The following is an 11,043-nucleotide window of genomic DNA, read 5'->3' as shown; positions in this document are numbered from 1 at the left end:
TCACGTATAACAATCTATCTCAGTATCGCAGAGTTAAAGGAAAAACTGTTGAAAAAAATGTCTCTCTCCCACCTGACAGGTATTTCTGCGTGTATTAGCAACTTTGTTTCTGTGACTCAATGGCATTCTTATGTTTATTTATTCATTTAACAGGGACAATGCTTACAGACAGAGCTATAATACAAGAACTGCAAGTACTAGAGTTTATAGCTAGTGCTAATTCTCAGAGAGAGAGAGAGAGAGAGAGAGAGAGAGAGAGAGAGAGAGAGAGAGAGAGAGAGAGAGAGAGAGAGAGAGAGAGAGAGAGAGAGAGAGAGAGAGAGAGAGAGAGAGAGAGAGAGAGAGAGAGAGAGAGAGAGAGAGAGAGAGAGAGAGAGAGGAGAGAGAGAGAGAGAGAGAATTAAAAAATGGTTACAGTTTTGGTTTGTCTTCAGCCATAACTTAAGCCTAGATGTGAACTTTTTGAAGTCAGATAGTCTTAATATCCAATGGTAATGAATTCCATAGCTTACCACTCTTCACAGAAAATGCTGTCTGAGCAAAGCTTGTCCTGCAGTATGGTATTGTGCAGTTATAGTTCGAAGTACTTTCTAAATGTTAAATGTTGAATAATTATTAACAGTCATTTTATTATTATAGGTGTTGCTGGGTTCAGGGTATTTTGGATCATTAAAATAATGGCAATAATGTGATAAAAAGAGATTCCTATTAGTGATAGAGAATGGCAAAATAGATAATGTAAAAGTGGTCCCTTCCTGCCCTCTTCTGGAGATTTGCTGTACTCCACAGGGGAAATACATTATTTGATTCACAAAACCACACCAACACTAGCCAACTTGTGTTTTCTTAGTAATAAATGCAGGGACTTCCTCATGAATTGTGTGGATTAGGTCCAAAACGGTGTGCCCACATTTGTTACACTCTCATAGTTTATTAATATTCAGTTTTTTCTTCTTCTTCTGCAAAGCAAGAACATCATCCAACAAATATCAAACTATGTACTTAGGTAAATCTACGCTACATTATTACGAGAAAGTTTCTAATTATTATGGGATATTAAATCATTACGAGAACATTTCTCATTATTACGATTTACAGAATCCTATTTTAACTCAACGGTGGCGGAAACGGGCTATTCTCATAGCCCATGCATATGTTGGGTTAAAAATGGAGATAGGCAACAAATTCTAAAATGTATGTACATAGTATTCATACAATAGTATAACACATCTGTTTTTGGAATACGGAATGTTAAAGTGATTTTTGACTAAGGTGTGTCCCAAAGTTAATACTTCTCAAATTGTGTTTCTCAAATTCAGTTACTCGTAATCAGCTTTTGGACCAAATAAAAACATTTTCTTAAGAAGGAAGGACAACGTGAGCGCGATAACCAGATAAAAAGGTGATCTCCTTATTAAAAAGAGAGGATTTGGAATGGCGCGCTAAAAGCGGAAATGACGTATTTTGTTATTACCCATGCTCCGTGCTGTCGTCATCGGTGGCATGGACGAGAAAACCAATTGCCTGGCTACCGTTACCTTCGTGAGCGTCTCTGGATTATAACCGTATTACAAATTTGAAATGTTTTGGGCCGGGCTTTGAACCAATATCGCACGTATTACTCACATTTTGAGTATTAATCGCCTGCAGGCAAACAGCTTATTTTCGCGCTCTTGTGAGGATCCCTACGTCAGCTAGCAAGTTTTGCTCCTGTAAACAAAATGGCGGACAATGAAGACGATAATAATTCTGCGTCCAAATCTGCTGCAGCGAAAATGGAAAACCTCGACGCTAGTGAACCCCCGCCGCAGCCCGATACGACACAAGACGAAGGGGAAAATAATCAAGAAGACGCCAGCAAAACGCCGTCCACCACAGAAGGGGGCGTTGATCAAGGCCTCGTCGAGTTAATGCACAGCGAGTCGGCGTTGGATGTCAGAGTTGTGGATGGTACGCAGGAGGTGCAGATCATGAGCGGTGAGGTGATAACCGATCAAAGCATCATAACGTCTTACGTTCAGGCCACCGCAGAGGCCGGTGTGACGGCAGAATGCACCACTGTAAGCGGCGATGTCTTAAATGCACTTGCACCGACGACAACCATCATTTACGTGCAGCCCGACGGCAGCTTCGTGGAAAGCTCGGGCTTATCGGCCGAGGAGCAGCAGCAATTAATCGAGCAATTGTCAAAACAACAGTTAGTCCATGTGGCAGGGACTGAGACAGTTCTTAAACCCTCCACTGCCCCTATCGTGGACGTGCAGCAGGTTATAGTGAGTAAAGCACAGGTGATCGCCCAGGCAGAGCCAGCTACGACCCATACAACTACCCCGAAGATACTACAGAGATCTGTCACCGCGCAACCGACGTCCTTCATTACACTGGAATCCAGTAACTTGCAGTTAGCGACAGCGATCCAGCCACAGCCCGTCAGTATCGTGCAGAACGCGTCGCAGCAGCTGCAGAGTGCCGCCAAACAGGTCGCGCTGCAGCAGTCGCAGAATGGAGCCAACACTACAACTCAGAAGGTACGATAGTCTTTCATAAGTCAGAGAGATTGTATGACAAGACGATTCAATTATTTACAGTGCAGAAATGGGACTGAAGGGTTTCTCAGAAAATCTATGATGTAAGTAATTAATTTCCCTTTCTTTCCTACCTACTTCCTGTCGTATATTAATTTCTTCCACAAGTATTCCATTCTTTATGCATTTCCTTCCTTGTCTACTTTATTCATCACGTACTTCATTCTGCATATAAAAGTACTGGCATTTCCCACAATTATTTCTTTCTGTACTTCCCTTTCACTGCTTCCATCTAGGCATGCTACTTTTTCTTCAGCACATACTTCCCTCTATACTTTCTTTTTCCCAAAACTGTCGTCCTGTAATTTCTCTCCCTCTCTTTCTCCCAGATTTCCTTAAATACATCTCTCCGTAAAAAAAAAAAATCACAAGCATTAACTTATGTAGTAGTTACTTTCAAACATTTTTTTTCTTACACAAGTTTTTCCTCCTTGTGCTACTTTGCTTCCTTTCCTTCCATACTAATATACAAATTATCTTGTCAGATAGTTGGCATGAGATTCCATATTTAAAAAAAAATGTTTTCACTGTTGTATAATAATTGTAATGGTAATTGAGTGGCAGAAATAATGGTTACTAAGATGTCAACTTTTTGTAAGTCAAACCAATTATTATAATATTATGATCTCAAATGCATTCTACCTTCGCTTTTTTATTCTCTCTAAAGTCAGTCAGATATTCTACTATGCATGAACTGAATTAATCCACAGACTGTGTAAGCAAATGTATTCAATGTTATTGTTTTTCACAGGCAGCTGAGCCCATCCAAATTCAAGTGCAGGCACCTCTGAAGCAAGACAATAAACAACGGCAGACAACACCAATAACAATTTTACAGCCACAGAATCTGTCAGCCGGTCAGCCTTTGGTAAAGGTTTCAACGGTAGGAACATTAAGCAGCCCACAGATCATCCACATCACCCCTGTGCCTGGACAGCAGCAATATTTCTTACAAAACCCAAACGATCCTCCTATTCAGCTTCTCCTTCAGAAACCGACTCCTGTGGTTAGCACCATTTCTGTCCCAATTAGCAAGGTACACGTCCCTGCACCTACCACAGTCAAAAGTCCACCAGCCAAGCCAGTTGTAACTACCCCAAAGATCCTTGTGCCGTCTCCGAAAGTTGTATCTTCTCCAGCCAAGATAACAATGCCTACCAAAGTTATTACTGTGGAAACAAAAACTTCAACTCCAGCTGTTGAAAAGGACACACAGAAAGTTAAGAATCGCCAGAAGAAGCCTCAAAAAATCCAGACCCGCTCTGGTCGGGTGTCTAGACCACCCAAGCACAAGGTGAAGGACTACAAGTTTATTAAGAATGAGGACTTGGCAGAAAGCCACCAATCAGATTCAGATGACTACTCTGAGATAAGTGTGGAGGATGAGGAAGGAGAAGAACACCGGAAGAAGAGCTCTGATGTAACCCTCAATCTCCGTGACAAATCCTTTAAATGTGATACCTGTGATAAAGCATACATCGGCGTCGCCGGTTTGAACAGACACTATAAGCTCAATCCCACACATGACAAGAACCCGACACCACCTCAAGCAGAAGACCTCTCCAAAACTAGAGACGAACAACCTACAGGAACTGAAGTTACCGATACTAGTCCTGTGAAAACACTCAGTACTCAAAAAGTATGATGCTTTTTGTTTTGGCTTGCTTGATACTAGGTGTGATTTTCCCAATTCATCAAATAATCACGTTAACAATATTTCAGGTTCAAGAAATTGGCAAGGTAGAACCCAGGAGACCTGGGCGACCCAGGGGACCAGTACGGCCTGGCCGTCCTCGGAGGCCTGGGCGACCACCTAAGAGAGGACGACCGGGACGTCCACCCAAGTACCCCAGGGGAATGAGCTTAGAGCAGCAAGCACAAAGACAGAGAAATCGGCTAAGAGAAGTATGATTTAGATTGCTATACATCTGTGTGCTTGCTCTATTTAGCCCTCCATTCTAGGAGGTGTTTTTAAAAAATAATGCTTTGTTTTAGTGACTTTTCAACATCATTTTTGTGGTTTGTACCCTCACATATTTGATGCATTCCACCAATGAGGTAGTTACATTATGTAATCACTAAGTAAAATGCTAATGGTGAGGGCTGGGTGATATAAACATAATGGTAGAACAGTATTTTGCTTGTTTCAGTGGGGTTCAAAAGTCCACTTGTGAAAATGCGTCTTTTTTATTTTAGAGTTTTATTAAATTACAAATTAAGAGACTGAAGAGAAATTTTGAATTTACTTAAATTCCAGAATCTTATTTAGCCCATTCACACCAAGTATGATAACTATATTTGCATCTCCACTAATGCACAGTAATGTTGTTTATTAATAGTACACTGCAGTTATTCTGACTCTTTAAATTCTTGAGCTCTTTAAAGCAGAATAGATTTTGATTGGCTGTCGATGTTTTTAGTGTTCATCAATAGGATTGGGTACTGAAACCCTACTTCACATACCTATCTATATAACCAGTATGTTACTGGAGGGAATCAGAACGCAGATTTCAGTGCCACTTAATTTCAAACATGCTTTCGCTCTTTGGCTGGCGCTGAGCCACAGACAGACGTGCTCAGCACTCGTCACATATCACAGCTATTCAGTGTTTTCAACCTCATAATATTTATTTTAGGTTTCAGACCTTTAAATGAACATAAGTACTAGCAAAATACACTAATAGTTTGTTAAATACACACTTATGTCTATGGAAGCGGCAATAACAAACCTTTCAGTTATAATTTGACTGCGTATCTCGTATATCAGATATATCATTGTATAGTTAACTATATAGTTTATTCTATTCTTCTCTCAATTCACCGATCACTTACTTTCATGTATTTCGAAATGGTGTTGAATCTGAAATGCTTATAATCCTATATAAAAGGTTTATGAAATCTTATAATCCTATAACTTTGTTTATATTACCATGTTTATATTGTATTTTAACTTTTTTTATTTTTTTTTCAGTGTGAACTGTGAACTGATATTTTTAAAACCTATTGAATGTTTAGATAGAACTGACACTTTTGACTTTGTTTTTTTGAATTCACCCCTGACTGTGAAGTTGATTAATTTGCCTGGAAATAATTTCTTCTTATTTTTTTTAAAGCCGTTAAAGTGAAACTTTTATTCTACTTTCTTCTCAAAGATATCATAATGCAGTGGTAAATCTTCTCATGACTGCAAAAACTGAACAGTGAGGTAAATCACTAATACTATTCTATGGGTACTGAGTATTTTTCATCTTTCTTCAGTTTATTAAACAGTATGATGATGAAGATCTCATGGAGATTGTTCTTCCCCGTCTGGCCAGAGTCATGACGGTATGGGAGTTTGTGCTGATGAAGGTATGTTTAGATGTTCTGAAACGGGATAGATTTTTGTATTTTGTTGAATCAAAATGTAAAATGCCATTTTATTATGTGTTAGCATTTAATGCACACTTACAGTGTCCTTGTCCCTATAGGTGGAAAAGGGCTACCCATCAAAGCAACAGTTCCCAAGCGTGTACCATGAATTTGAACAACTACACAGTCAAGTGAAGATGATGGCCCTGGAATATTTGCACACTTCACCAGCCTCTCGGCCAGCTATAGAAGTCAACAACATGGGAGTACGTAATTGCTAGATATTTAATCGTTTATTTTGTGATCGTTAATCGTTGTAAAAAGTTTGTGATCAAACTTGAATACATGCCATAAAAAGTTACTGTTGTTCCAGGTTTTACAATCTCTAGGTGTAACCGATCCCAATGCACTGAAACTCCTGACTTCCTCTGAGGGACAACAAAGTCATAAGACAAATCAGTCAGAGCCAAGAACAAATCAGGCCACCAAGAGTCTACGGAGTATTGAGGTATGTTCTGTGCACAAATTATAGGGACTTTAAGCAACCGCTTTTGATGAAATGCAACAGTGCTCTGGTGTTCTATTGCGCATGCACAACTTTATCTGCTACTTTGTGACGTCCTACTATAGCCGTCCACTATGGGAGAAAAGCAAATTTGTCATTGATATGTGACGGATAAGATAAGTAAATATTTTGTCGAATTTTAATTGTATCTGAATTAGGGATATGCTGGTGAGGAAGTTTTCCCACCGGTTAATTGTGCTCTGCGGTTTTTACCAGTCACCAAGAGTTGAACGATTGATAATGGGTAATTATGATGATAATTGGGGCTCTCTCACTGGAGACGCCCACGGCTAGGATTAGAGAAGATTTGCTTATTTAATGAGCTTCTGCTCTCGTCAGTTCACATGAGTGAGGGATTGTTTTGACAGCGTCCGGAATAATTCTCTGACAGGGCTCTCAAAACTTATTTATCAAACGAATGTAAACACACATAGAGGCGGCGTTTCACCCTTCTAATAAGTCATTGATTTGAGAGCCTCGTTTTCTGGGCCTGGTGTCTGTAAAAGCTTTTCTTTTATTAACAAGGAAGTTTTCAGCTCCGAAACGTACAGGATATTCTTATATTACCATGACCTTTTATCAAAGGCTCAAGGGAAAGTTGATTTCTCAATTTATCACCCCTTTAAAGCTACACTGTGATATTTTCCCCGATCTAGTGGTGAAAGGGTATATGACCATCCAGTGAACATTAGTTTCTGTTCCTCTCAATTCTGATTTCGTTTTAACTACGGTGGCCGATTTAGTTCAAGATTAACATGGCAATCCCCCTCTTCACATTCGACACGGTGCCATCGAGTATAGGCAGTTTATTGCCTACAAAAATGTCCGGTTTGGATTACAACGAGCTTCTTCCTGTGTTGGTGACATCATAAACCCTTGCTAGTCACCCAGATGTGACTTCTGCCCGTAATGGTAAGGGTAGCGTTTGTGGACAACCTGTGCTTGGCACTTCAGACAATAAAAATACATAAAATTACATTTGGCCATCTAACCAATCTAAGACCATCGCGTTATTCGGAGGGATTGGCTTCACAGAAGCAGGAAGCAAACGAGCCGTTCAAAGGACAGTGGAGACAGCGTTGTTGAATAAAGGTCGAATATAAGATATAAAATATGGTGTTTAAAAAAAAAAGTATTGAGACATGTTATACAGGTCTTTCTCTACAAAATTAGCATATTGTGATAAAGTTCATTTTTTTCCATAATGTAATGATAAAAATTAAACTGTCATGTACTTTAGATTCATTGCACACCAACTGAAATATTTCAGGTCTTTTATTGTTTTAATACTGATGATTTTGGCATACAGCTCATGAAAACCCAAAATTCTCAAAATCTCAAAAAATTTGCAAATTTCATCCGACCAATAAAAGAAAAGTGTTTTTAATACAAAAAAAGTCAACCTTCAAATAATTGTTCCGTTATGCACTCAATACTTGGTCGGGAAACCTTTTGCAGAAATGACTGCTTCAATGCGGCGTGGCATGGAGGCGATCAGCCTGTGGCACTGCTGAGGTGTTATGGAGGCCCAGGATGCTTCGATAGCGGCCTTAAGCTCATCCAGAGTGTTGGGTCTTGCGTCTCTCATCTTTCTCTTCGCAATATCCCACAGATTCTCTATGGGGTTCAGGTCAGGAGAGTTGGCAGGCCAATTGAGCACAGTAATACCATGATCAGTAAACCATTTACCAGTGGTTTTGGCACTGTGAGCAGGTGCCAGGTCGTGCTGAAAAATCAAATCTTCATCTCATAAAGCTTTTCAGCAGATGGAAGCATAAGGTGCTCCAAAATCTGCCGATAGCTAGCTGCATTGACCCTGCCCTTTATAAAACCAACACCAGCAGCTGGCATGGCACCCCAGACCATCACTGACTGTGAGTACTTGACACTGGACTTCAGGCATTTTGGCATTTCCTTCTCCCCAGTCTTCCTCCAGAATCTGGCACCTTGATTTCCGAATGACGTGCAAAATTAGCTTTCATCCAAAAAAAGTACTTTGGACCACTGAGCAACAGTCCAGTGCTGCTTCTCTGTAGCCCAAAAGTGGCTTGACCTGGGGAATGAGTCACCTGTAGTTCATTTCCTGCACACGCCTGTGCACGGTGGCTCTGGATGTTTCTACTCCAGACTCAGTCCACTGCTTCCGCAGGTCCCCCAAGGTCTGGAATCGGTCCTTCTCCACAATCTTCCTCAGGGTCCGGTCACCTCTTCTTGTTGTGCAGCATTTTTTGCCACACTTTTTCCTTCCCACAGACTTCCCACTGAGGTGCCTTGATACAGCACTATGGGAACAGCTTATTCGTTCAGAAATTTCTGTCTGTGTCTTACCCTCTCGCTTGAGGGTGTCAATGATGGCCTTCTGGACAAGGTCGGGTCGGCAGTCTTACCCATGATTGCGGTTTTGAGTAATGAACCAGCCTGGGAGTTTTAAAAGCCTCAGGAATCTTTTGCAGATGTTTAGAGTTAATTAGTTGATTCAGATGATTAGGTTAATAGCTCGTTTAGAGAACCTTTTCATGATATGCTAATTTTTTGAGACAGGAATTTTGGGTTTTCATGAGCTGTATACCAAAATCATCAGTATTAAAACAATAAAAGACCTGAAATATTTCAGTTGGAGTGCAATGAATCTAAAATATATGAAAGTTTAATTTTTATCATTACATTATGGAAAATAATGAACTTTATCACAATATGCTAATTTTTTTAGAAGGACCTGTACGTTGCCCCATAAACACAACCAAGCCTAGAAAAAAAACATGGAACCACCCCTTTAAAAAAAGTTCCATGGACTGCATGTCCCCTAATTTAGTGAAGTTTTTTATTTATTTATCAGTATTTGCTCCTTGTGAGATTTGAATCTGTAGCCTTTCATTTACCTAGATTCATAACATAACCTCTCCGATTTGAGCTGTTTCGTGCTACTCATCATACTTAACAAAACACTGTTGACTTTGTATCATATTTACTCTTCATGTTATCCTTAGAATGCCAAAATGCTGCCTCCTGCAAAGAGGTTTAAAATGGAAAACTGCAATGAAGAAACCAACGGCTATCAAGTTAATCAGAATGGCATCCAGAAAGAAGAGACTGTTGACTGCTCTGTGCTGCGAAAGCCTCAGGTGGTGTTGACCAGACTGGAGAACTTGACTTCTGTTGATCTAACCGCCGACGACACAACACAGAGCCCTGAAAACGCCAGCTCGCCGAGGACAGAGGAAGAGCCTATGGAGACGGAAGTGCCTTCTTCGGATTCTGATGCTTCAAAAACCGTAGAAGATCCAGAGATCTCCAAGGTCCTGAACAGCAGCATAGCCGTCGATATCGCGGATCAGATGGAACAGCTGGAACAAGCTCTGAACACCGACTCAGAGTTTAAGAACTCGCAAGAACCCGCTCAACAAGAGGTTCAAGAAGGCCAGGGCGACGCTCTGGAAGATCTTGAGGCCAGTGAGGTGGAGCAGCAAGAATCTCCGGTTGTTATCCAGACAGCAGAGGGGCTTGTCATGCAGAGCGCAGAAGAGTTAGCCGCCAAAGGCATCGTCATTGTCAACGGGCCCGATGGCACAATGATGCACATTGAGGCACCTGAAGGGGTTCCTTTAGAGACAGTTCATGCCCTGCTGGGCATTGAAACTGAAAGAAAGACTTAATGGAGTCACATCTTCACTTCCTGTTTTTGTCCATTATTCACACCATACATATGTTCTGTGTAATGGTGTTTTTTCAATGAACTTTTATTGCATTCTTTGTAAATTTGTATAAAAACAGTATTATTATATAATAGTGTTTTTCTGTTTATACAACAAACGTCATTGTTCATTTTGAATTTTAGACAATGTTCACTTATGTTGGCATATCTTAACTATTGGTTTCCGAGGCAATGATTATGTAGCTGCTTGTTACGCGTCTCATGGGTTAAGTGATGACACGGTGGCAAATGCTTTGCATATGTGACAACACACTAAATTTTGGAGGAAATCCAGCGCTTTTCATTTTGGAAACTGATTCTTTCACAACATGCACAAATAGGAGGAAAGAAAATACCTTTTGCCAAAACTAAGTTATGGACTCCAGCAAGGTTCAGTAAAGCTGTGGTAAGATTTTTGTGATGTGTCCACTCGGTGAAGTCTGTACATAACTGTTTCTTTATGTTAGAAACCCAGGCTGTAGTTCTAATACAGTTTAAATTGGTACCCCATGACATATTTTATTTATTCAAACATTTTGTTCGAAAATGAACCCTTAAGGATGAAAGTGGTCATTCCCCTGAGGTCTGGACAAAAATGGGGGATGTTTTTCATAAAGGCCACACTAAGCAGTGAGAAAATGCTCTAGATTTGTAAAACAAACAGACTTGAGGTGCTTATAATCTTAGATTGCAGCCTCAGATGTTCCATTGTTTCCGTTATATTTAGTTGTTTGTCTAGTGCAAGTCATTTGGAAAGTTGTTGCACTATTTTATTACTTTTTTATATAATCTCTGGTTTACTGTGTTTTTGAAACATCTCAGCATTTTTAATACAAAGGGACATGTTCAAA

General features: G+C 40.1%; 1 protein-coding gene across 1 annotated transcript; it reads left to right on the top strand.

Annotated features, from left to right (window-relative positions):
• Positions 1-1,467: 1,467 nt before the first annotated feature.
• On the top strand, positions 1,468-10,702 carry znf839 (zinc finger protein 839). The gene is made up of 7 exons (XM_067455271.1): positions 1,468-2,528; positions 3,337-4,224; positions 4,308-4,490; positions 5,844-5,936; positions 6,056-6,202; positions 6,310-6,444; positions 9,489-10,702. Exons 1-7 carry the CDS (start codon positions 1,722-1,724, stop codon positions 10,152-10,154), a joined length of 2,919 nt encoding a protein of 972 aa, XP_067311372.1. The 5' UTR covers positions 1,468-1,721; the 3' UTR covers positions 10,155-10,702.
• The last annotated feature ends 341 nt before the right edge of the window (positions 10,703-11,043 follow it).

Source organism: Pseudorasbora parva, chromosome 10 (genome assembly GCF_024679245.1).
Source record: "Pseudorasbora parva isolate DD20220531a chromosome 10, ASM2467924v1, whole genome shotgun sequence".
Lineage (NCBI taxonomy): Eukaryota > Metazoa > Chordata > Actinopteri > Cypriniformes > Gobionidae > Pseudorasbora > Pseudorasbora parva.
Note: the sequence above shows the minus strand (reverse complement) of the source record. Positions and strands in the feature narration are given on the sequence as shown.

Excerpts from the sequence above, each read along its gene's own strand:
- znf839 (XM_067455271.1), top strand. The coding sequence starts at position 1,722 with ATGGCGGACAATGAAGACGATAATAATTCTGCGTCCAAATCTGCTGCA. Across the intron at positions 2,529-3,336 it reads CCAACACTACAACTCAGAAG|GCAGCTGAGCCCATCCAAAT; the intron begins GTACGATAGTCT and ends TGTTTTTCACAG. Across the intron at positions 6,203-6,309 it reads TAGAAGTCAACAACATGGGA|GTTTTACAATCTCTAGGTGT; the intron begins GTACGTAATTGC and ends CTGTTGTTCCAG.